This window comes from Panulirus ornatus, chromosome 21 (assembly GCF_036320965.1).
Source record: "Panulirus ornatus isolate Po-2019 chromosome 21, ASM3632096v1, whole genome shotgun sequence".
NCBI lineage: Eukaryota > Metazoa > Arthropoda > Malacostraca > Decapoda > Palinuridae > Panulirus > Panulirus ornatus.
The window spans coordinates 26,509,220-26,535,617 of record NC_092244.1 but is presented as its reverse complement, the minus strand read 5'-3'; the positions used below and the strand labels follow the sequence as shown (position 1 = coordinate 26,535,617).

At 42.6% G+C, this 26,398-nt stretch overlaps 1 protein-coding gene and 1 long non-coding RNA gene across 4 annotated transcripts in view; one reads left to right on the top strand and one right to left on the bottom strand.

Moving 5' to 3' along the window:
* The window catches only part of LOC139756426 (uncharacterized), a 99,163-nt gene that overhangs the window by 38,982 nt on the left and 33,783 nt on the right, over nucleotides 1–26,398 (bottom strand). The window lies entirely within an intron of this gene.
* LOC139756221 (uncharacterized) lies at nucleotides 3,610–20,914 on the top strand. Of its 2 annotated transcripts, XM_071675377.1 has the most exons (5): nucleotides 3,610–4,670; nucleotides 7,419–7,682; nucleotides 7,855–7,920; nucleotides 8,679–8,771; nucleotides 16,852–20,914. In XM_071675377.1, exons 1-5 carry the CDS (start codon nucleotides 3,978–3,980, stop codon nucleotides 16,954–16,956), a joined length of 1,221 nt encoding a protein of 406 aa, XP_071531478.1. In that variant the 5' UTR covers nucleotides 3,610–3,977; the 3' UTR covers nucleotides 16,957–20,914. The 2 variants fall into 2 exon arrangements, with proteins under 2 accessions (XP_071531478.1, XP_071531479.1); XM_071675378.1 differs by lacking the exon at nucleotides 8,679–8,771 and having other exon boundaries at nucleotides 7,855–7,941.

Here is a 26,398-nt window from a genome sequence, read left to right as displayed (position 1 = left end):
TGTGAGAATCCTAGAAGAGTGTTACGATGTTTGCCGACACAACGTAACGTGACGCTCAATTATCGGCGAACAACGGCTTAGTAAGCAACAGATAATGGCTCAAACTGACGGACCGTCATGTCTTTATCTATTTAGAGGAACGATAGTATATCAGCATCTACATTCTGTGTTAAAAAGGAGTTTGCATTTAGGTCCTATTCTGCATTATGACTTTAAGAATAAGGATGAAATTAACATGAAAATTGTTTAAGAATGAGGGTGAAATTAACATGAAAATTTAGAACCAACAGCAAATCATGGAACAACTGAACTCGTCTGCTGTCCAGAGTGTGTAATCACCATGAACCAGGAGAGAAAGCCACAGGAACGAAACAGTACTAAGATTTTCAATATAGGGTGGTAGCATGCACAGAGCACCAGGTCGGGAGGAACAATATGGTTTCAAGAGTGGAAGAGGGTGTGTGAATCAGGTCTTTGCGTTGAAGAATGTGCGTCAGAAACACTTTGAGAACCAAAAGTGTCATAAATGGATCTGGAAAAAGCATATGATCGAGATGATGAAGATGCTTACGAATATATGTTGCGGAAGGAAAGCTCTTAGAAGAAATGAGGAGCTTTTATTAAGAGAGTAAAGCGTGTGTGCGAGTAGGTAGGGAGGAGGGCGAGTGATTCCTGGAGAAGGTGAGTTTGTGGCAGTTTTTAAAGCACACACCTGATCCACACATCCTCTACCACTCCTGAAACCCCAGTGCGATGTTCTCCATGTGCCTTTACCCTCTTGATCACCACTATCACACATAACTTACCAGGTACATTAAACAAACTTATACCTCTGTAGTTCGAACACTCAGCTTTGTTCCCCTCGCTTTTATACAATGACACCATGCATGTATTCCGCAAATCCTCAAGCACCTCATCATGGTCCGTACATACAATGAAATCTTTCACAAATCAGTCAACAACACAATCACTTCCTTTCTTGAGAATTTAAACTACAGTGCCATCCACTCTAGCCGCCTTGCCACATTTCATCTTCTGCTAGGCTTTCAACACCAATTTCCTTTTCAGCAAACCACTTTTCATGACTCTCTTGGCATACCGACCCGACCCAAACACTCTACATTTGCCACCTTTCTTCAAACTCATTTGATGAATTAAGCCTTCAAAAAGCCCCATCTCCTCACCTGATCAATACTTGTTACCACTTTGCCATTTGCCCCCTTCAGCCAAGTTTCCAGTTTTTCTTTTGTTTTTCTCATACTTCCAAATATCTCATTCTCCCTGAAGTTTACTGATACTCGTTCATCCCAACTCTCATTTGCCCTCTTGTTCAGCCCCTGCACCTTCCTTCTCCTGCCTTCCTTTGTACATCCCACAGTCACTTCCATTCCTTCCCAATAAGTACCGTCCATATACCTCTCTTTTCTTCTTTCACTAACAGTTTTACTTTGTCGTGGTACCACTCACTTCCCTTTCTCAACTGCCAACTTCTCACCTTTAGCATGCCACTTTCTTTTCTGGCACATGCCTGCACTGCTTCCGTAAATATCTCCTATTCCTCATCCACTCCTCTTGCTTCGTTTATTCTTGCCTTTTGTCTTTCTACACCCAGTCTTTCCTTACTTCTTCAAACACGTCTCTTTTTCAAGCTCACTTTTCGAAAATCAACAAATATTCACCTCTGACTCCACGAGCTGCCCGTCTCAGCACATTCACATACAAGTGTCACATTTGCATGCCTATCAAATAGCACGTAATTCACTAATATAGAACGATGAGCTTGCACTTTCACAGAACACATAATGCCCTCCTGACAGCAGGATTCGAACCTCTACCATTTGCGTGGGAGCTGGGGACGATAATGATGTTATGGAGCTCATAATAAAGAAATGATTCATCAATCTCGTGTTCTATGAAAGTGCGCGCTCATTGCACATTTCCGTTCGTATACCTCAGTATACGAACAGTAAGTTTGGTAAAACTGATGGCTACAGGTTAAAGTGAGCATATTGGGAAGTGACCGATCTAGACCCCGTTGCTCATGGACCTGAGACGAAGGGCATTCGATTACTAATGATCGAATAGTCATTTCTCTATTATGGGTTCTACAGCCTAGTTAATCTGAAAAGAGGAAATTACATGAGAGAAAAAAGGGTGGTGAAAGTGAGTGCGTTTGTAAAAAAGATGGACCAGTTAGTTAAGGTGCAAGTTTGAATGGAGAAAATTTGAAATGAATTGTTTTCGATACCTGGGAGTGAACATGACAACAAATGTAACCATGGAAGCGGAAGTGAGTCACCCACAAGGTGGGTGAGGGGGCGAAGGTTTTGGCAGAATTGAGGAATATGTGGAACGAGAAATTCGTTATCTGGTCGGGCAAAAAGAGGCATATTTGAAGATATAATAGTCCAAACTAAGATGTATGGGTGCGAGTAATGGGGGTATAGATAAGGGTGTGCGGAGAAGGGTGGATGTGGTGGAAATGAAATGTTTAAATACAATATGTGGTGTGAGATGGTATGATCGAGTAAGCAACAAAAGAGGTAATAGAAACGTGTGGTAATTGGAGTATGGTTGAAGAGGATGCGTTGAAATGGGTTGGGCAGACGGAAAGAATGAGCGAGGAGCGTGTGTCGGAAATGGAGAGGAAGATCAAACTAAAGATGGAGGAATGGAGTGAAAAAATATTTTGTAAGGTCGAGAGTGAACACGCGAGAGGGTCAAATGTCTGAATGGGATCGAGTAAATTAGAACGATACAGGGGGCAACGTGCTGTCGATTGACTGAACCAGGGTATGTGAAGCGACCACGAGGAAACCATGGAAAGGTGATGGGGCCTGGTTGTGGACGCTGGTCTGTGGTTTCGGTTTATTGCACCTTATAGCTAGAGAAAGGACGTGAGGGAAAGCGGCCTGTCTTCATCTTTTCTCAGCGCCTAGTTAACACGGGAAATGGCCTTTCAGGCTGGGTTTTTGAACCCCTGGAGTCTGCCCTTAATCCCAAGGTACCTTCACTATAATACGAGGTTGTTCAGCCGACTATTTTGAGTAAGTGCTGTTAAGTAAGGCTTTAGAAAAGCTGCCTTTTCGTGGCCCCAAAACGGCATACAAGGCCACTGAGAGTTGCTGAAAACCTTGAAGTACCTATCTCTAAAATTTATATCTTCTGTGTACTACGGTTTGGCCGTGAAAAAGTAACAAACATACATACGCTTCAAGGTGAATACACGATGGTTTAAGACCATAGCCAGCTTCTGACGTTCCCACACTCAATATTTTGGCCTGTACGTGTTATGGAGTGGCTTGGATGAGAGAGGTCCAGTGCTTTGGCAAAGAATTGAGTGCCGAGCATAGTGTGAGGATATTTGTTTCGTAATGTATTGTTTATTACAGCCGTGACGACGGACCAGTAATCTATACAACCAATACTTGGTTGACAGCGACTAATCACCGAGCCGGCAGAAAACTATCGTTCAGAAAGTTACCAGTTTGGTTCAGTTTAGCCATCGTCTCTACCCTACACGCTACAGCTGCAATCCTTATCCCCTTTGATTTTTTTTGTGTTCTGTCTTATCGCACGAATATATATCTAACTCGTCTTTCTTATCGTTCGTCCCTCACTTCACCTCAACGCCCACCCGCCCGTCGCTCAATACCTCTCCCGCCTCATCGGTTCTGCATCGTCTTACCGGGAAGACACACGACCCTGGCACGAGCTACGCTATGGTCACGAGGCAGTGGGCTTCCTAGCGGCTCTTCCTCAACGCGAACCAACTCAGGCTACTACTCTTCTCGTTTCTCTCGGTAACAGAAGGGAAGTGGCGCATGCTTTGCGTGCTAAGATTTGTGTATCTATCAGAACACACTACCGCCAGAGATAAGTGCTCACCTGAGAGATTGTACTAACAGAAACCGCCAGAGCGAAGTGTTTCCCCTGAGAGATCGTACTATCACTAGTCAATTGATACTCTGAGGACGATGAAATGTCGATCGTGCAGACATGTATTCGTATTGTTTGGTGTTCTTAGGCTCCTCGGCGTTTTCCCATACAAGTGGAAGTACCATCTTGATGGAAAGCTGGAGGTGAGGAGATCCGTGTGGGCGACTGTGTTCTCGTGTGTACTGGTGTTGTCGCTCGTCTCACTCTCCATGATGTGTGTAGTCAACTCTCCAGACTACCACATGGGTGTCACTTCAACCGTGAGTACCCACATTGTTAACTATATGACCTACCTCATTTCAGCCGTATTTTTCCCGTATTTGGCTTTTCGCAGCTCGAAGTTAGCCAACATACTGCGCAGGATGGACGAGACTTCCTTCCCCTTAAGACAACGCATCGTCGGCTGGGAAGACAGCGTGCAAATCCTGTGCGGGCTAGGCATCACCACAGCCTTGTGCTATGCCACCTCCAGCGCCTACGTGGGCGTCATCACGAACCCCGGCGCCAAAACCTCTGTCCTCTATCACTTGCCCACTATATTCTGTGATTTCATGATTGAGACGACCGCCCTAACTCTTAGTCTCCTCCTCTACTTCACCTTGAAGATCTTGAGCTTACAGGGCGAGGCTGCCGTGCTGGCCTTCGGCTCTGTGGCTAGCGGCCGCTCGCCAGGCAGGTGGGCCATACCCAAACATCCAGCTCACTTAAGGGCAGACAGCGACTTCATAGAGGTCAGTGAAAATTTCCTTCGCAGATTCATTTACTTTCATAGTGACATGAAATCAATAGATTGATTCATTTCGTAGTCAGTCATAATGGCTGAAGAGTTAACTCTGATTCCCTCATACACAAACAAGCAAGCAATTTTCTGATGGTTGGACGACTTTCCTAAATGTATATATATAGGCAGATCACCTGAAGATTTGCCCCCTCCTTCATCACCAACGTTTTTTTCAGGCTGTTAGTTTAAGTTAGGTAAGGTTATCATGACCTGATCTATCCTGACATACCATAGGAATAAGCTGGTAGGCGAATCACTAAGTGATACGCGATCTTTATACATAAACTTGTCCACTGACAAAGAAATGGAGATTACCTAAGTGTTTACGGAGAAATAATTTGAAAAAATGGTCTTTATATTCATTATTACGCAATGATTCATTAAATCCTCTGAAGACATTTAACAACTCGAGGAACGGAGATTGATTCATTAAAAAGAGAATAGATTTTTTTTTTCACATAATTGAACATCTGTTTGATAAAAAAAAGAGAATCAATTTCTATGCGTAGAAAAAAAAATCAATTACACAGTCCGTCATGTGTAATGCACCGAAACCACAACTCTCTATCCACATCCAGCCCCACAGACCTTTCCATGGTTTACCAGAGACGTTTCTTGGTGTCAAAGGGAAGGTTGGGTGTAACTATCAAGTGATTTCTTTGCCGACTTAAGGGATTTATCAATGAAGGATCCAAGATGCTTTAACTTGGATCCAATAGAATATATCTTCTCAAACTCATCATCATTAAACTCTGGACTGCAAATCCGTAATGCCCTAAGGAACATAGACTGGAATGATGATAATTTAACTGTCATGTTTACTTAACAATTTAGTCCATTCCATCAATTCTATTGAAGAAATTGAAAATGATAGTACGTTACCATTCTAAAATTGCATGATCCATAGGGATGGAAACAAGTTTAAGTTTAGCACACACAGAAAACCTAAGAATGTATGCTCATATATCCATTATTACTCAGCTCAACATGACAGAGTCAAATTATCATCATTCCAATCAATGTTCCTTAGCGCATTAAGTGTTTGCAGTCCAGCTTTACTGATGAGTTTGAGAAGACATATTCTATTGGATCAAAATTAAAGTATCCTAGATCTTTCAGTGATAAATCCCTTCAGTTAGCACTCATTTTATAGAGTTATATCCAAACCTCCCTTTGACACCAAGAACCTCTTAGTAATGATTTTACTTTACTTCATGATACCTAAATCCTTTACTGTAAATGTTGCCTTCAGCAACAGCAATACTATGAAGAATATCTTTATCAGAAACTCACCAGAAAGTTCAGCAGGATGCATCTATAGAGTACCATGTAGAAATTGTGATGAGTTATGTTGGGCAGACTGGTAAGGATCTTTCTGTTAGACTTAATCAACATAAATATAGTATAAGAACAGGACAAGAATCAAATGCCTTATTTGATCATGTTAAGAATTTTGATCATTGTACTGACTGAGTAGTGCCATCTCATTAACTCTTGTTCATACCACGAGAAAATCGATGGATCTTCTATTATTAGATACGCAAAGAATTGTAAGATTAATATAAGTGAAAGTAAATTGGATAGTTGTATCGTTGATGAAATCTTGAAGTACTTCCCCTTCTTGTCCAAATGATAGATTTATGATACGTATGTTGCCAAACTTGAACGCACTCGACCTCTAATCGGGTAGTCACTTGTTTATCAAATGGCGTCCTAGCTACGTCTCTTTGTATATCAACTGACTGTTATATTTCTCTCTTGTGTCTCCTCTGATGATGTGATTATTACACGAAAGTGCACTTGGGAACCTTATCTTGTTTCATTTCCCCGTGGACTCGTAGGAATATACTTGATCATGCGCTCAATTGTGATCCTTTCCACTATGTATATGTATATATGTGTATGAGCGTGTATGTATACATGTGCGTATATGGGTGGATAGGTTTTTCGTCATCCGTTTCCTGGCGCTACCTCGCTGGCGCAGGAAGCAGCAGTCAATTATAATAGAAATGAAAAATAATATGATATACCCAGGCTGAGCTACGTACCATTTTATCGACTAACCCTTCTGGGTGGATGACTAGTTAGGTTAACTGTGGACCGACTGCCGCAACTAAGATTGGAACCTATGCACTCTACCCTGGGCGGCCCGTGAATGCTGGTTTTAGAATTATCTTTGACACCTCGAGAAAAAAAATTAAAAGGTTCTTTCGGTTGGTGGATATTGCTTAACGTCGACGACTTTAAGACCGTGCAAATCCTAAACAACCAATCAGATATCAAGGAACAGAAGCTTAGTGAGAATGTACGTAATCATAGAATTACCTTTGACACCAGATGGTCTTAAAAAATATCTTTCGGTCAGTGGACGCAGAGGTTGAAACTGACGGCCAAGCAACCAACCAACGCACATCACACAACACTGCAACACTTAGGGTCGAACTCCGGGATCTGTTACACGCTTCGTCTATCATCCACAGCTTCGTTCTCCTCACAGCACTCAGACAAACCGCTCCCAAATACTTCAGCTCTTGAAGCCTTTCCCCACAATTATCAATCAATCGTGACTATTTTCATGCAAGAGTAAAAATACTCATCATGCAATAATAGAAGATAGAAAATAAGATCATATAATGCAATGTAAAGAAGGAACGTATTAAAAGATGTCGTCACTGTTAGCATCTCTATGTCTACACAGCTTGAGAGACGACGAGATGAATCTTCCCCGCCGAGCGTTCGCGGAGCCTCGCGCTACCTACTGTCGTTGGACGACGCCGTGTTGGAGGTGGTGGACTACGCCGGTCCGCCCGCGGCCATGATCCTTCTGACCAGCAGCAGCAACGCCACCGTCATGCTCTACCTCACCACCATCAAGATATCCTACTACTACCTGGCCTTCATCCTCCTGAAAATCCTGAGCGTCGTACAAATTGCCTTCATCCCTGACGCCTTCTGTTGTAAGGTGCGTTCAAAATGCTCTCTCTCTCTCTCTCTCTCTCTCTCTCTCTCTCTCTCTCTCTCTCACTGCTCAATTACTAACTGAAATACCGACCCTGAAGGCAGTCACTACTCGCAAAAACTACTCGTAAGCCAATGTATTGAAAGTCGCAGAATCATGAACTTTCCTTCCTCAGCGAGAGCAAACTCTGAGGTGGATTCGTCGTCTGCTCAGCACCCGCACCGTCAGCGTCAGCACTGAGGTAAATCAACAGGATTCTGCAGTAAGTGATTTATTTACGGAGTGTAATTTGTTTACCAGTTTGTCTTGGTATTTGCCATAGTTCAGGGAAGGTCTAATATCCTAGGAAATTCCGTTTTTTATTACCTACTGACGCAGGACGACGCAGTGTTCCGTATTCTGAAGAAATGAATTCCCCCAATGAAAAGGAATGTATATAGATGTCTCTCTTGCCTTCCTGGTTTTTACTCTAATCGTATTTTCATTCTTTACCTAAACAACCAATATTGTCAGGTCTACGCAAGCCAGTGTTTGATGTCACAGTCACTAAATTAGATTTATATTCGTATTTGTCCTCTCTCTCTCTCTCTCTCTCTCTCTCTCTCTCTCTCTCTCTCTCTCTCTCTCTCTCTCTCTCTCTCTCTCGTGTGTGTGTGAATCAACGAGGATTACGTCATATAGATAAAGTTTCGAACATGACATACATTCCTACTGAGGTTAGTAGACAACTGTTCCTGCGTAATCGCCGGGCTGGACGCAAGACATACTTAACTCAAGTTAAGCTTCACGTTCATAGGGCTGCTTATTATCACTGACTCAAGAAGCGCAAAACAACACTATTTCGTTACAGTTGTTAACGAACCGTCTTAACCGTCAAATTACGGGCTAGCACGCAAGCACTAGATAACTCAGAATCACCCACGTCCTATTCATTATCAATCTCAGACGTTGACGTCGAGTTTTATGAGTAAGGAAGGTTTCTCATCTCTGTGGCAACAGGTGGGGCTGCGGAGGGTAGAGAAGGTGCTGGACGCTCGCCCCAAGTTCATGGTGTGCCGACTGTTTACGCTGGACCGACACGTCATACTTTCTGTAAGTTAACTTGCTTCATCCCGTTTTCCTCCGCTTGTTTTCAAGTCTTTCCTCTCTCTCTCTCTTCCTTATGTAAACATTTCATCTCATTTTTGATCTTAAGGTGTAACGAGACATTCAGGGGCGGATTAAGGCATAGTGTTACGTGGCTACATTTGTTTTCTGTAATTCATTACTAAAATTATTCCACCCAAAAAGAAAAAATTGATTTATGTCTCTAATGAGACGCGCGGGCACACACACACACACACATACACACACACCCCTCCATAGTGTATCTTTTCGCGTTTCTGACTGTAACGAATGCAGGGGTCGCCTGAGATCAAACCCACAGCAAGTTCGAGTACTGGTCGCGACAGCCGGTCCACAGTCTACCCAACTCTTCATCCTCCCCGAGGGACTGGTAGATAAAATGGGCACCTGGCTTAGGCTAGTGTGTGTGTGTGTGTGTGTGTGTGTGTGTGTGTGTGTGTGTGTACATAGGCTTCAAGACTTTGTTAATAGGTGGGTCAATTCGAGTGTGAAAACTCTCCTCCCGTAACACACAGATAATATGTAATCATACGCACACACACCGTTAATGTGTAGTGGCGGACATATAGACGGCACTCCAGCCCAGCCACCATTTGCGAAGACCAGGTATTCCAGGATAGGAGAAGAGGATTAAAGAAGAATATTGTGAACACGGCAGGTTTTGAATATAAAACTTTCCCATAAACTCATTAGGAATCAGTGGTCATTCAAGCAGCAGCTAATCAGATTAAGGGATTCAGAGGGTAGAATTGTTGAGGATGACAAGTGAGGATAGAATGAAAGGGTTTCAGAAAACATTAATATATCCAGAAAAGACATCAACAGATTACTGAAAGATCTTGACTCATACAAGGCTGATGGTGCTGGTTATAGTTCACCGTATCCGCCGAAGATGTGTTCAGATATGCAAGAGAAACCTCTTAGAACACGGTGCATGATGTCCCTGGAGAGAGGCAGAGTGCCAAGGAAATGGAAAAGGGCAAACGTCATACTTATCTATAAGTAAGGAGACCAGGAAGAGGCACTGAACTACAGACTGGTTTTACTGACGACTTTGGTTTGGAAGGTTCCAGAAAGGATATTTAGAAAGTAAGTAAATGACTACCTACAGAGAAGAAATTACCTAAGTGAGAAATAGCACAGTATTAGGGGAAGGAGGTCACATGTAACAAAGATCATATTTCTCTACAAAAGATTGGGAATACCTGGTTTAAAAAGCGAGATATACATAAGTATACGTATGTAAGTAGGAGAGATGGCCAGAGAGCGTTATTGGATTACGTGTTAATTGACAGGCGCGCGAAAGAGAGACTTTTGGATGTTAATGTGCTGAGAGGTGCAACTGGAGGGATGTCTGATCATTATCTTGTGGAGGCTAAGGTGAAGATTTGCATGGGTTTTCAGAAAAGTAGAGTGAATGTTGGGGTGAAGAGGGTGGTGAGAGTAAGTGAGCTTGGGAAGGAGACTTGTGTGAGGAAGTACCAGGAGAGACTGAGTACAGAATGGAAAAAGGTGAGAACAATGAATGTAAGGGGAGTGGGGGAGGAATGGGATATATTTAGGGAATCAGTGATGGATTGCGCAAAAGATGCTTGTGGCATGAGAAGCGTGGGAGGTGGGTTGATTAGAAAGGGTAGTGAGTGGTGGGATGAAGAAGTAAGAGTATTAGTGAAAGAGAAGAGAGAGGCATTTGGACGATTTTTGCAAGGAAAAAATGCAATTGAGTGGGAGATGTATAAAAGAAAGAGACAGGAGGTCAAGAGAAAGGTGAAAGAGGTGAAAAAGAGGGCAAATGAGAGTTGGGGTGAGAGAGTATCATTAAATTTTAGGAAGAATAAAAAGATGTTCAGGAAGGAGGTAAATAAAGTGCGTAAGACAAGGGAGCAAATGGGAACTTCAGTGAAGGGCGCAAATGGGGAGGTGATAACAAGTAGTGGTGATGTGAGAAGGAGATGGAGTGAGTATTTTGAAGGTTTGTTGAATGTGTTTGATGATAGAGTGGCAGATATAGGGTGTTTGGGTCGAGGTGGTGTGCAAAGTGAGAGGGTTAGGGAAAATGATTTGGTAAACAGAGAAGAGGTAGTAAAAGCTTTGCGGAAGATGAAAGCCGGCAAGGCAGCAGGTTTGGATGGTATTGCAGTGGAATTTATTAAAAAAGGGGGTGACTGTATTATTGACTGGTTGGTAAGGTTATTTAATGTATGTATGACTCATGGTGAGGTGCCTGAGGATTGGCGGAATGCGTGCATAGTGCCATTGTACAAAGGCAAAGGGGATAAGAGTGAGCGCTCAAATTACAGAGGTATAAGTTTGTTGAGTATTCCTGGTAAATTATATTGGAGGGTATTGATTGAGAGGGTGAAGGCATGTACAGAGCATCAGATTGGGGAAGAGCAGTGTGGTTTCAGAAGTGGTAGAGGATGTGTGGATCAGGTGTTTGCTTTGAAGAATGTATGTGAGAAATACTTCGAAAAGCAAATGGATTTGTATGTAGCATTTATGGATCTGGAGAAGGCATATGATAGAGTTGATAGAGATGCTCTGTGGAAGGTATTAAGAATATATGGTGTGGGAGGCAAGTGGTTAGAAGCAGTGAAAAGTTTTTATCGAGGATGTAAGGCATGTGTACGTGTAGGAAGAGAGGAAAGTGATTGGTTGGTTCTCAGTGAATGTAGGTTTGCGGGAGGGGTGTGTGATGTCTCCATGATTGTTTAATTTGTTTATTGATGGGGTTGTTAGGGAGGTGAATGCAAGAGTTTTGGAAAGAGGGGCAAGTAATAGTCTGTTGTGGATGAGAGAGCTTGGGAAGTGAGTCAGTTGTTTTTCGCTGATGATACAGCGCTGGTGGCTGATTCGGGTGAGAAACTGCAGAAGCTGGTGACTGAGTATGGTAAAGTGTGTGAAAGAAGAAAGTTAATAGTAAATGTGAATAAGAGTAAGGTTATTAGGTACAGTAGGGTTGAGGGACAAGTCAATTGGGAGGTAAGTTTGAATGGAGAAAAACTGGAGGAAGTGAAGTGTTTTAGATATCTGGGAGAGGATTTGGCAGCGGATGGAACCATGGAAGCGGAAGCAAATCATAGGGTGGGGAAGGGGGCGAAAGTTCTGGGAGCGTTGAAAAATGTGGAAGTCGAGAAAGTTATCATGGAAAACAAAAATGGGTATGAATGAAGGAACAGTGGTTCCAACAATGTTATATGGATGCGAGGCGTGGGCTGTAGATAGAGGTGTGCGGAAGAGGCTGGATGTGCTGTAAATGAAATGTTTGAGGACGATATGTCGTGTGAGGTGGTTTGATCGAGTAAATAATGAAAGGGTAAGAGAGATGTGTGGTAATAAAAAGAGTGTGGTAGAGAGAGCAGAAGTGGGTGTTTTGAAATGGTTTGGTCACATATAGAAAATGAGTGAGGAAAGATTGACAAAGAGGATTTATGTGTCAGAGGTGGAGGGAACGAGGAGAAGTGGGAGACCAAATTGGAGGTGGAAAGATGGAGTGAAAAAGATTTTGAGTGATCGGGGCTTGAACATGCAGGAGGGTGAAAGGCATGCAAGGAATGGAGTGAATTGGAACGATGTGGTATATCGACTCCTTCACTAAAAAGAAGATTATTTCGGAGAAAGAGAACAAAAGACGTTTGTCGGGATAGCCCTCCTCAAACAACTTGAGGTAACCAGCGGAGTGCCCCAGGTTTCTTCTATTAGAACTTTATTCTTCGTGATCTTTGTAAATCATTTGTGTTTGCAGATGATGTAAACGCCATCATGGAAACAAAAGGAGAGAAGTGCATCAGTTTGCAGGGGGACCTAAACAGACTCCAAAGTTGGCCCGACAAGGTGTTCTCATCCTGCATATGGGCAAGACTAGAATATGCTTCTCAAGTTCGGTCACTGCACCTAAAGATGCGCAAAGAGATAATAGAGAAGGTCCAGAAGAGTAACAAAGTTGGTGCCAGACTTGAGAGAGCTAGGTTACAGGGGAAGACTGAAAGCTTTAAAGTTGCCAAACTGGAAAGAGAGAAGAGTTACGAGTGATTTGTTCACAACCTTTAAGTTCTCAACACCAATGACGTGGAAAGTGGACATTTGTACTAGTAATGTAGGTATAGAACAATTAAGAGGACATAACATCAGATTAAGTAAGAAACTTAAAGAATGTAACGAAATACTTTTATGGAATGGAATGACTGAGGACATGGTCAAACAGACAGTATACATATATGTAAGAGGTTGTATAATATAAACTCAAGAAATGAGGACTTATGGGTGTAAAACTCCCTCCCGCACAGTACAAATAGGTGATCGTAATTACAAGCCACCCTTGGTCGGACCCGCATGGGTTTGAAACCTTGGCGAGACATTTAGCCTACACCCAACCCAGGTTTTCATCTTCCCTCGATAGATACGCACATACAGAGGTAAAGACGTGTCATATATATATATATATATATATATATATATATATATATATATATATATATATATATATATATATTTTCTTTCTTTCTTTCAAACTATTCGCCATTTCCCGCATTAGCGAGGTAGCGTTAAGAACAGAGGACTGGGCCTTTGAGGGAATACCCTCACCTGGCCCAATTCTCTGTTCCTTCTTTTGGAAAATTAAAAAAAAAAACGAGAGGGGAGGATTTCCAGCCCCCCGCTCCCTCCCCTTCTACGACACGCAGGGAATACGTGGGAAGTATTCTTTCTCCCCTATCCCCAGGGAATATATATATATATATATATATATATATATATATATATATATATATATATATATATATATATATATTTTTTTTTTTTTTTATACCTCGTCGCTGTCTCCCGCGTTTGCGAGGTAGCGCAAGGAAACAGACGAAAGAAATGGCCCAACCCCCCCCATACACATGTACATACACACGTCCACACCCGCAAATATACATACCTACACAGCCTTCCATGGTTCACCCCGGACGCTTCACATGCCTTGATTCAATCCACTGACAGCACGTCAACCCCTGTATACCACATCGCTCCAATTCACTCTATTCCTTGCCCTCCTTTCACCCTCCTGCATGTTCAGGCCCCGATCACACAAAATCCTTTTCACTCCATCTTTCCACCTCCAATTTGGTCTCCCTCTTCTCCTCGTTCCCTCCACCTCCGACACATATATCCTCTTGGTCAATCTTTCCTCACTCATTCTCTCCATGTGCCCAAACCATTTCAAAACACCCTCTTCTGCTCTCTCAACCACGCTCTTTTTATTTCCACACATCTCTCTTACCCTTACGTTACTTACTCGATCAAACCACCTCACACCACACATTGTCCTCAAACATCTCATTTCCAGCACATCCATCCTCCTGCGCACAACTCTATCCACAGCCCACGCCTCGCAACCATACAACATTGTTGGAACCACTATTCCTTCAAACATACCCATTTTTGCTTTCCGGGATAATGTTCTCGACTTCCACACATTTTTCAAGGCTCCCAAAATTTTCGCCCCCTCCCCCACCCTATGATCCACTTCCGCTTCCATGGTTCCATCCGCTGACAGATCCACTCCCAGATATCTAAAACACTTCACTTCCTCCAGTTTTTCTCCATTCAAACTCACCTCCCAATTGACTTGACCCTCAACCCTACTGTACCTAATAACCTTGCTCTTATTCACATTTACTCTTAACTTTCTTCTTCCACACACTTTACCAAACTCCGTCACCAGCTTCTGCAGTTTCTCACATGAATCCGCCACCAGCGCTGTATCATCAGCGAACAACAACTGACTCACTTCCCAAGCTCTCTCATCCCCAACAGACTTCATACTTGCCCCTCTTTCCAAGACTCTTGCATTTACCTCCCTAACAACCCCATCCATAAACAAATTAAACAACCATGGAGACATCACACACCCCTGCCGCAAACCTACATTCACTGAGAACCAATCACTTTCCTCTCTTCCTACACGTACACATGCCTTACATCCTCGATAAAAACTTTTCACTGCTTCTAACAACTTTCCTCCCACACCATATATTCTTAATACCTTCCACAGAGCATCTCTATCAACTCTATCATATGCCTTCTCCAGATCCATAAATGCTACATACAAATCCATTTGCTTTTCTAAGTATTTCTCACATACATTCTTCAAAGCAAACACCTGATCCACACATCCTCTACCACTTCTGAAACCACACTGCTCTTCCCCAATCTGATGCTCTGTACATGCCTTCACCCTCTCAATCAATACCTTCCCATATAATTTACCAGGAATACTCAACAAACTTATACCTCTGTAATTTGAGCACTCACTCTTATCCCCTTTGCCTTTGTACAATGGCACTATGCACGCATTCCGCCAATCCTCAGGCACCTCACCATGAGTCATACATACATTAAATAACCTTACCAACCAGTCAACAATACAGTCACCCCCTTTTTTAATAAATTCCACTGCAATACCATCCAAACCTGCTGCCTTGCCGGCTTTCATCTTCCGCAAAGCTTTTACTACCTCTTCTCTGTTTACCAAATCATTTTCCCTAACCCTCTCACTTTGCACACCACCTCGACCCAAACACCCTATATCTGCCACTCTGTCATCAGACACATTCAACAAACCTTCAAAATACTCATTCCATCTCCTTCTCACATCACCACTACTTGTTATCACCTCCCCATTTACGCCCTTCACTGAAGTTCCCATTTGCTCCCTTGTCTTACGCACCCTATTTACCTCCTTCCAGAACATCTTTTTATTCTCCCTAAAATTTAATGATACTCTCTCACCCCAACTCTCATTTGCCCTTTTTTTCACCTCTTGCACCTTTCTCTTGACCTCCTGTCTCTTTCTTTTATACTTCTCCCACTCAATTGCATTTTTTCCCTGCAAAAATCGTCCAAATGCCTCTCTCTTCTCTTTCACTAATACTCTTACTTCTTCATCCCACCACTCACTACCCTTTCTAAACAGCCCACCTCCCACTCTTCTCATGCCACAAGCATCTTTTGCGCAATCCATCACTGATTCCCTAAATACATCCCATTCCTCCCCCACTCCCCTTACTTCCATTGTTCTCACCTTTTTCCATTCTGTACACAGTCTCTCCTGATACTTCCTCACACAGGTCTCCTTCCCAAGCTCACTTACTCTCACCACCTTCTTCACCCCAACATTCACTCTTCTTTTCTGAAAACCCATACTAATCTTCACCTTATATATATATATATATATATATATATATATATATATATATATATATATATATAGTTATAATCTTCACCTATATATATATATATATATATATATATATATATATATATATATATATAGTTAATCACACACACACACACACACCCATCCATCAAGTTAGAAGAGCAAGAATTCCCAGGCTTTCTCACCCTCAAGACCCAGACACACCGTACCTTTATTCCTATTGTTCTCTACAGCCTAGGTTCGACTTTCGCGCGCGCAGTTACAAAATCTAGCGTCTCCCAATGCCTTCCCTCTTCTCCCAAGCGATCACTATCTCACTCTCAACGTACTAATACTTGTAACTCGTCTGATTACTTGCGAGTGATCCAACATTAAAAAAACGGGTCTTAGAATGATGGTTTGGCATCTCAATGGTTCATCTCTGTCTTTTCAGTATAGGGTATATCAGTTGTTGAAATGTAACTAATAATTCTGTATTATTTTCTCTTGTTACCTATAAGTACTTAGATTACTTGTTGCTTGTAACACTTTTCTCTGTTTTTAGTAACGATCATACATTCTTTTTTGTTGTATATGTGTATATAATTATTATCTTGCTTCCATCATTCCATCAGCTGTTTTTCAGATGCAGTCAAGTGTCATATGGGATTTACCCTAATTCGCGTTCTGGTAAATATAGCAAAATGGTCTTGTAAACGTAAGATTAAAAATTGGCTTTCTTAGTACATGTTAATTTCCATATTCATATAGATACATAACTTTCTTGTTTTGAATTAGTTGTATACCAAGTTATTAAAAAAAAAATCAGGTGTGTGAAAGACACTATACAGTGTTCCCCTGTTGCAGGTCGCCAGTTCTGTGGTCACGTATCTGGTCATCGCTTTCCAGTTCAGTTTCTCGGAGACACCGAACACCCAGGCCGGCAACTGTACCATCAGGGATCTACTATGAAACCCCCAGCGCTCGACACCTTCCCTCATCCTACGAAAGCAGCCGCTAGTAACACCTCTGTTTGATAGACTTCCATACACGTCCACTCCCTGGAGCCACACACTAAAGCAGACGGTCCTGTACAAGTGCCCCATGACGCGGGACGTATGTTTGAGATTTGAAAATCTAATTAATTAAAACCACTCATTTTGCTGTGTCTGGAAACGTTCATCTAATGGGAGCGAAAGTGATATGTACGTTTCAAATTCTTAATTGTATTGACAATTCCTATGTCCTTCTGCTACCCAAGTGAATAGACAAAAAAAAAAAGGTCTCTTGTACATTACTTTTAATAAGGCTAATGATTAATTATGATAATTTCCAGCAACGTTTCATTGTTGTTGAACGTGTGTGAAGCAGCTGCAAATTTTGACCAAATTTCCATTCCGGATTGATACGTTACCACACTGAAAATCACATCAAATCTATTCCCAGTATTGACCTTAGATATGATTTGGGTTTTCCCTCAATGACAATCGAAATTTAGCTCACTTCCAGCAGCTTTGTGCACTGTTAAAAAAGAAAAGATAACGAATACAAAAGAAATAAAATTCTTATGTATATGTAATCAAAATCTATTTAGTACAACTCAAATCTTGGAAACCAGTCAATATAAAAACAATACAATCTCCCAGTACACTGTCGAGTGTGAGAGAAGGGGCCAAATATTTTCTAGATAGATGCTGAAGATAGGATACGTCTAACCATAACATGCTCCACTGCTGATGGCATCTGAAAATAGGGTGAAAGTTGGTCTCCTTCCACTGAAGCCCCAATGAGTCAATCCTGTGTGTCTGAGCCTCAACCCTAGAGCCACTTCTGCTTGTCAGCTGGCATGAACGATCGTTCCACAGCTGCTAAGGTCTAGTCTAATTCTTCGCACTTTGTCTCCATCCCTGCCTCCATCTTGTGCGAGGATATTCTTGTATGTGGGACTTCAATAAAACGATGTAGGAGAGCAGTTTCAGGTGGTAAATGCCTACAGAAATAGGTTCAAACTGGAATCTGTTACAGATCAATTCTCCCTCCAAATACCAGTTCACCTGATCGATGGTTGACCATAGCCCTACAGCTGGGAGAATCTGGATCTCTCTGCATCCTGTTGTAGCAAATTCGTGCATACACGATGCAGGCGTAGAGATTGTTCTCCGCTCTCTGCTACTAAGGATTGCACTGGAGAAGATAGGAAGGCTCCATTGCAGAACCTTAGAGCTTCGTTGTTGACGGGATCCAACATCTTGAGAAGTGTGGTCCAGGCAGACGAATATGTCTCGAGGCCACATCGCCATGGAATAACGATCGGTATGGCCGTAGTAACGTTGTGTCGCCCCGAGGAGGAGTTAGGACATTGGCCGACTTGTTAGCGCAGCTAACGTGGCCCCAGGGTGGATGTGTGGTGATGGCTTGCTTGTTGGTGTGGCTGACGTTGCCCCAGGAAGGAGTTTGGACGAATTCTGACTTACTGGTGTGGCTGATGTGGTCCCAGAGAAGAGGTGGGACGATGGCCTTACTTGGAGTGACTTACGATTACCCCAGGCAGGAGGAAGGATGATTGCTGACTCTTTCGTATGAACATTAACGTATGAAAATTCGCTGATGATACAAAGCTGGAAATCAAGTCTACAAATGTACTAAAACGTCTGTGGCTTCACACTGACATAGACAAATGTGGCAAAATCCTTTTAGTATCGATAAAAGCAAAGTTTTACATAACGGTAGTAATCACAACAAAACAAGCTACAGTACGAATTCTACTGAACTACAATAAGGTAAATGAGGAAAAAGACTTGGGGTCAATGTCTCTGGTGACCTAACCTCAAAACAATGCACAGAAGCAGTGAGGAAAGCTAACAAAATTCTTGGATTCATAGGTGTGGCCTTTGAATTTGAGTTTAGGAAAATCATCCCGACTCTACAATTCAAAGTTTCATCCCCATCTTGAATAGTCTGTCCGGTTTTGGTCACCCTACTTAAAAAAGACAGACATAATGGAGACTGTGCAGCGTCAAGCTACTAAGATGATTGATTCTCAGGCTAAGCCTATGAGAACCAGTTAAGAGGTGATCTAATGCAAATATTCAAAATTATCAAAGGCTTTGATAATCTAATTCTAACACACAACTTGAGAGTCGATTCACCTGATTTTGCTCGAAGTAATGGATACAAACTCGTGGGCAGACGTTTTACCTCGAATGAGGCGACGTACTTTACTTCAACAGGATTGTTAACAAAAGGAATGATTTGACAATTAGAGTGACTGAAAACAGTGCTATAGATACGTTCAATAGTTGACTTGATAAATATTTCGCTTCAAGTCCACCGCTTGCATTATCTGCGCCTCCTTATTGACACCGACAGTGTGCAGGTTGCGCTCTTTGAACTATGTGTATGCCTCACTAATCTGTGTTTCTGATACCCTCTACTATCACAAGCAGCCTCAAAAGGGCCAATTGGTATATTGCCGTTTCAATCCTTTGTCTTCCTTATGTGGTCTCAAGGACGAGGTAGGACGATGTTGGACTCCTTGGTGTGGCTGGAGGAGTCGGTACGATGAGTGACTCGGTGGTACGCCCGACGTGGCCTCAGAGAAGAGGTGGGATGATGGCTGACTTGTTGGTGCTGTGTATGTGGCGCCAAGGGGGAAGTGTGACGGTGGTTGACACGTTGATGTGGCTGATGACGTCCTATGGAAGTGGTGGGACGATGTCTGACTAGTTGGTACGAATTAACGTGGCCCCCGAATAGGTGATGGTTGACTTTATGGTGTGCTCTATGACGCTCGAGGGAGGAGGCAAGATAATTGCTAACTTGTTAGTGTGGCTAATGTGGCTCCCGTGTGGAGGCGGGACGATGGCCGACATGATGTGGCTGATGTGGCCTCCCTCGGAGAAGGTAGAACGATGGCCGACTTGATGTGGCTGAAGTGGCCCCCCTCGGAGACTTCTTGTTGCGAATGACGCTTTCCCATGGACGATGGCTGACTTCTCGGTCGTGCAGATGTGACCCCAAGGAGTTTGTTGTGGCTGATGCAGCCCCAGGGAGGAGTTGGCATTATGGATGACTTGTTGGTGTAGCTGATGTGACCCGTGGGAGGAGGCGGGGCGATGATGGCTGACTTGTTGGTGTGGCTGAAAATACCCAGAAGAGGAGGCAGGACGTTGACTTACTTGTTAGGACGATGGCTGACCTATTAGTGTGGTTCATGTGGCCCTGAAAAGGAGGTAGGACGATGGCTGACGTGTTGGTGTGGCACGTGTGGCCTCAGGGAGGAGGTGGGACGATTACTGACTTGTTGGTGTGGCTGATGTGACCTCATGGATTTAGGATGATGGCCGTCTGATTTGTCTGGCTGATGTTGTCCAAGGGAGGCAATAAGAAGATGCCGAACTAGTTGTGCGTTATGTGGCCCCAAGGACGAGATGGGACGATGGCTGACTTATTGGTTTGGCTTATGTAACCCTACTGACGATGGCTGACTTGGTGATGTTGCTGATGTGGCCCGAGGGAAGAGGAGGAACAACTTACTGCAGCTGACAGCAACAGACCAATGTGACCTAAAGAGGCTGTCTGTATTAGTGGAAGAGAGCAGAAATCTGTGGTAGAAGATAGGCATATTCTTCGAAGAAGAAGACCTGTAAACTCCGTGCCGTTAGGGAGGTGCAAGTACTGCAGTCGTGGAACTCAATCAAAATATTTATCAAGTCTGTGCATATACGTACAATGGCACTACTGTTAGTTTATTACCGCTTCGGACATCCAGTTAGGTTAGGTTGAAATTGTTTTTTCAATGGTTTTTGACGCCTCAAACGATTCTGAACCGTTGTTATCGCAAATCACTACTTTTTGTGATTTCGGCCACTGGGGGTCGTCTATCATCGTTGGATAAAGGGGATATCCCAAAAGGTAGTAATTTGCCGTATACGTGAGGTCTTAATTGTGCAAAACATAAAAAAAAAGAACATCGGAAGAACATAATTTCAACTTCTAAACAGTTGAATGCCCGAAACGGCAATTTTATCCTGGTTTCAACTATTCTAACTGGTAGGTCAATAAATATGTCAACAATCCTGTTTAAGAAAGAGTATTTCGCTTCATTCGAGGCGAAACGTTTGCCCACGAGTGATATCATATGAACTATAAGTGGCTCGTTAGATCGAGATTATCGAAACCTTTAATGATTTTGAGTACTCGTGTTAGCTCACACCTTAACCTTCTCTTTTCTAAGTTAAACAGATTTAATTCGTTTGGTTGGATCTCATATGATTTGCTTCTCAGGTCGAGAATCATCTTGGTGGCTCACCTTTGAACTCTCTCCATTCCGTCTGTCCTTCCTCAAGCACGATGACCAAAACTGAACGCGATATTCAAGACTAGGACGCATGAGCTAGTTACAAAGAGCGAGGATAATTTCCTAAGACTTATATTCGAAAGCCCAACCAATGAGTCCAAGAATTTTGTTCGCCTTTTTCACTGCTTACTTGGCTGTAGGTCACCAGAAGCTCAACAGAATTCATGCTGAAGTCTTGTCATTTTTACTACTAATGTGTAAAACTTTGCACTTGCCAGTATTACAATTTCATTTGCCACCAGTTACCCCAGTGTATCAGTATATCTATGTCAGTTGAAAGCTGCAGACGATCGTTTTCTTTAGTCGATTCATATCCTTAGCATTATCCGCGAATTCAGAAGTCTTACAATGCAGCTCACTGTCAGTATCAATATATATGAGAAAGAGAACAGGTCCTAAGATGGATCCCTGTGGCACACCAATCATGTCAATATTTGCCAGTCAGTCAATTTTCTATCCACCCAAGTACAATCCCATCTGTACCTTGCGACTTAACTTTTGTTAGTCACCTTTGATGTTGAACTTTATCAAGCTTTTTGAAAATCTAAATAGATGAGATCCACTGCTTTACTCCCACTACACATGTTCATTATTTCATACGTCAAGCCGATTTGACAGACGAGCGATTTCGTCGAAAGTCATACTCAGAATCATTTAACTGGTGGTCCTCTAAATGGTTTACATACTTATCCCGAATGATGGTTTCCTAAGTTTACCGACCGCAGACGTTAAGCTAATTGGCCGATAATTTCCGGCAGTGATTTATTACCTTTTTTGAGTATTGGTGTTAGTTTAACAAATTTCCATCCCTCTGAAAAAATTTCTTGTGTCAAGTTACTAAAAGGAGCAGCAAAGGGTTTACACCATCTCATTTTTCTCGTCTTTCAGTCTCCTCGGCTAAAACATATCTGGGCCTGCTGTTATATTTACGCATACTCCATTTAGTGCTGATGTATATCTACATTTTTTCAATATGTTGTAAAACGTTTTCCTTTTATGATAATGGAGCTAGATTTGGGGGACCAATTATATCTTCAATTGTCAATACAGATAAATAGAATATAAGTAACTGGACTCTGTATCAAAACAAGGAGTCGAATGTACTTTACATAAGGAGAGAGACTGACTCAAAGTTATGACAAGGAGATGAATGTACTCTGTTGTTCTATAAGGTGAAGGGACAGTGTTAAAAGATGAGACTTGGACTCTCTCTCAGTATGAAGAGAGAAGTGGATTTTGTTTCGACATGGAGGGAAATGCATTCTATGTCAAGACAAGGAAGGGTAATGGAATCTCAGTGAGGACAAGAGCGGATTTCTGCTTTAGGCATGTAGTTGAATGGACTCCGTATTAAGAGAAGAACGTGAATGGACATTGAATCAAAAGAAAGTGGTGATATGGACTATTATTTTGTGAAGGAGGTGAATGGACTTTGTATTAAGTGAAGGAGGTAAATGGACTCTATAGTAATAGGTGGTGGTGAAATGACTCTTTCCTAAAAAAGAAGGGACTTTTGTGATTGATCAAGGAAAGAAATGAACGCCTTGTTAGGACAAGGAATTGAATGGAGTCTCTTTTAAGAAAAAACGTACACACATATATACACACACAGACATATACATATATACACATGTACATAGTTCATACTGTCTGCCCTTATTCATTCTCGTTGCTTCCCCGCCACACATGAAATGATACCCCCTCCCCCCGCATGTGCGCGAGGAAGTGCTAGGAAAAGACAATAAAGGCCACATTCGTTCACACTCAGTCTCTAGCTGTCATGTATAATGCACCGAAACCACAACTCCCTTTCCGCATCCAGGCCCTACGAAACTTTCTATGGTTTACCCCAGACGCTTCACATGCCCTGGTTCAATCCACTGACAGCACGTCGACCCCGGTATACCACATCGTTCCAATTACCTCCATTCCTTGCACGCCTTTCACCCTCCTGCATGTTCAGGCCCCGATCACTCAAAATCTTTTTCAATCCATCCTCCCACCTCCAATTTGGTCTACCACTTCTCGTTCCCTCCACCTCTGACACATACATCCTCTCGGTCAATCTTTCCTCACTCATTCTCTCCATGTGACCAAACCATTTCAAAGCACCCTCTTCTGCTCTCTAAACCACACTCTTTTTATTACCACACATCTATCTTACCCCTTCATTACTTTCTTGATCAAACCACCTCACATCACATATTGTCCTCATACATCTCATTTCTAGCTCATCCACCCTCCTGCGCACAACTCTATCCATAGCCCACGAATCGCAACCATATAACATTGTTGGAACCACTATTCCTTCAAACATACCCATTTTTGCTTTCCAAGATAACGTTCTCGACTTCCACACATTTTTCAACGCTCTTAGAACTTTCGCCCCCTCCCCCCACCCTAAGATTCACTTCAGCCTCCATGAGTTCCTTTCACTGCCAAATCCACTCCCAGATATCTGAAACACTTCACTTCCTCCAGTTTTTCTCTATTTAGATTTACCTCCCTATTGACTTGTCGCTCAACCCTACTGTACCTAATAACCTTACTCTTATTCGCATTTACTCTCAGCTTTCTTCTTCCACACACTTTACCAAACTCTGTCACAAGCTTCTGCAGTTTCTCACCCGAATCAGCCACCAGCGCTGTATCATTAGCGAACAACAAATACCTCACTTCCCAAGCTCTGTCATCCACAACAGACTGCATACTTGTCCCTCTTTCCAAAACTCTTGCATTCACCTCCTTAACAACCCCATCCATAAACAAATTAAACAACCATGGAAACATCATGCACCCCTGCCGCAAACCAACATTCACTGAGAACCAATCACTTTCCTCTCTTCCAACACGAACACATGCTTTACATCCTCGATAAAAACTTTTCACTACTTCTAACAACTTACCTCCCACACCATATATTCTTAATACCTTCCAAAGAGCATCTCTGTCAACTCTATCATATGCCTTTCCCAGATCCATAAATGCTACATACAAATCCATTTGCTTTTCTAAGTATTTCTCACATACATTTTTCAAGGCAAACACATGATCCACAAACTTATACCTCTGTAATTTGAGCACTCACTCTTATCCCATCTGCCTTTGTACAATGGCACTATGCAAGCATTCCGCCAGTCCTCAGGCACCTCTCCATGAGTCATACATACATTAGATTACCTTACCAAACTGTCAACAATACAGTCACACCCTTTTTTTAATAAATTCCACTGCAATATTATCCAAACCCGCTGCCTTGCCGGCTTTCATCTTCCGCAAAGCTTTTACTACCTCTTCTCTGCTTACCAAATCATTCTCCCTTACCCTTTCACTTTGCACATCACCTCAACCAAAACACCCTATATCTGCCACACTATCATCAAACATTCAACAAACCTTCAAAATAATCACTCCATCTCCTCACATCACCACTACTTGCTGTCACCTCCCCTTCACTGATGTTCTCATTTGTTCCCTTGTCTTACGCACTTTATTTACCTCCTTCCAAAACATCTTTTTATTCTCCCTAAAATTTGGTGATACTCTCTCACCCCCAACTCTCATTTGCCCCCTTTTTCGCCTCTTGCACCTTTCTCTTGACCTCCTGCCTCTTTCTTTTATACATCTCCCAGTCATCTGCATTATTTCCCTGCAAAAACCGTCCAAATGACTCTCTCTTCTCTTTCACTAATAATCTTACTTCTTCATCTCTCCACTCACTACCCTTTCTAATCTGCCCACCTCCCACGCTTCTCATGCCACAAGTATCTTTTGCACAAGCCATTACTGCTTCCCTAAATACATCCCATTCCTTCCCCACTCCCCTTAAACATATCCCTTGATATTAATTTCCCCGTGGACTCATATATATATATATATATATATATATATATATATATATATATATATATATATATATATATATTATATTTATTTATTTTGCTTTGTCGCTGTCTCCCGCGTTTGCGAGGTAGCGCAAGGAAACAGACGAAAGAAATGGCCCAACCCACCCCCATACACAATGAATACACACACACACGTCCACACACGCAAATATATATACCCATACATCTCAATGTACACATATATATACATAAACAGACACATACATATATACCCATGCACACAATTCACACTGTCTGCCCCCATTCACTCCCATCGCCACCTCGCCACACATGGAATACCATCACCCTCCCCGTCTCATGTGTGCGAGGTAGCACTAGGAAAAGACAACAAAGGCCCCATTCGTTCACACTCAGTCTCTAGCTGCCACGCAATAATGCCCGAAACCACAGCTCCCTTTCCACATCCAGGCCCCACACAACTTTCCATGGTTTACCCCAGACGCTTCACATGCCCTGATTCAATCCACTGACAGCACGTCAACCCCGGTATACCACATCGATCCAATTCATTCTATTCCTTGCCCTCCTTTCACCCTCCTGCATGTTCAGGCCCCGATCACACAAAATCTTTTTCACTCCATCTTTCCACCTCCAGTTTGGTCTCCCACTTCTCCTCGTTCCCTCCACCTCCGACACATATATCCTCTTGGTCAATCTTTCCTCACTCATTCTCTCCATGTGGCCAAACCATTTCAAAACACCCTCTTCTGCTCTCTCAACCACGCTCTTTTTATTTCCACACATCTCTCTTACCCTTACATTACTTACTCGATCAAACCACCTCACACCACACATTGTCCTGAAACATCTCATTTCCAGCACATCCACCCTCCTGCGGACAACTCTATCCATAGCCCACGCCTCGCAACCATACAACATTGTTGGAACCACTATTCCTTCAAACATACCCATTTTTGCTTTCCGAGATAATGTTCTCGACTTCCACACATTCTTCAAGGCTCCCAGGATTTTCGCCCCCTCCCCCACCCTATGATTCACTTCCGCTTCCATGGTTCCATCCGCTGCCAGATCCACTCCCAGATATCTAAAACACTTTACTTCCTCCAGTTTTTCTCCATTCAAACTAACCTCCCAATTGACTTGACCCTCAACCCTACTGTACCTAATAACCTTGCTCTTATTCACATTT

Coding starts and splice junctions, on each gene's coding strand:
- LOC139756221 (XM_071675377.1), top strand. CDS start 3,978: ATGAAATGTCGATCGTGCAGACATGTATTCGTATTGTTTGGTGTTCTT. Junction 4,671..7,418: donor CAGACAGCGACTTCATAGAG/GTCAGTGAAAAT, acceptor ATGTCTACACAG/CTTGAGAGACGACGAGATGA. Junction 7,921..8,678: donor CCGTCAGCGTCAGCACTGAG/GTAAATCAACAG, acceptor CTGTGGCAACAG/GTGGGGCTGCGGAGGGTAGA.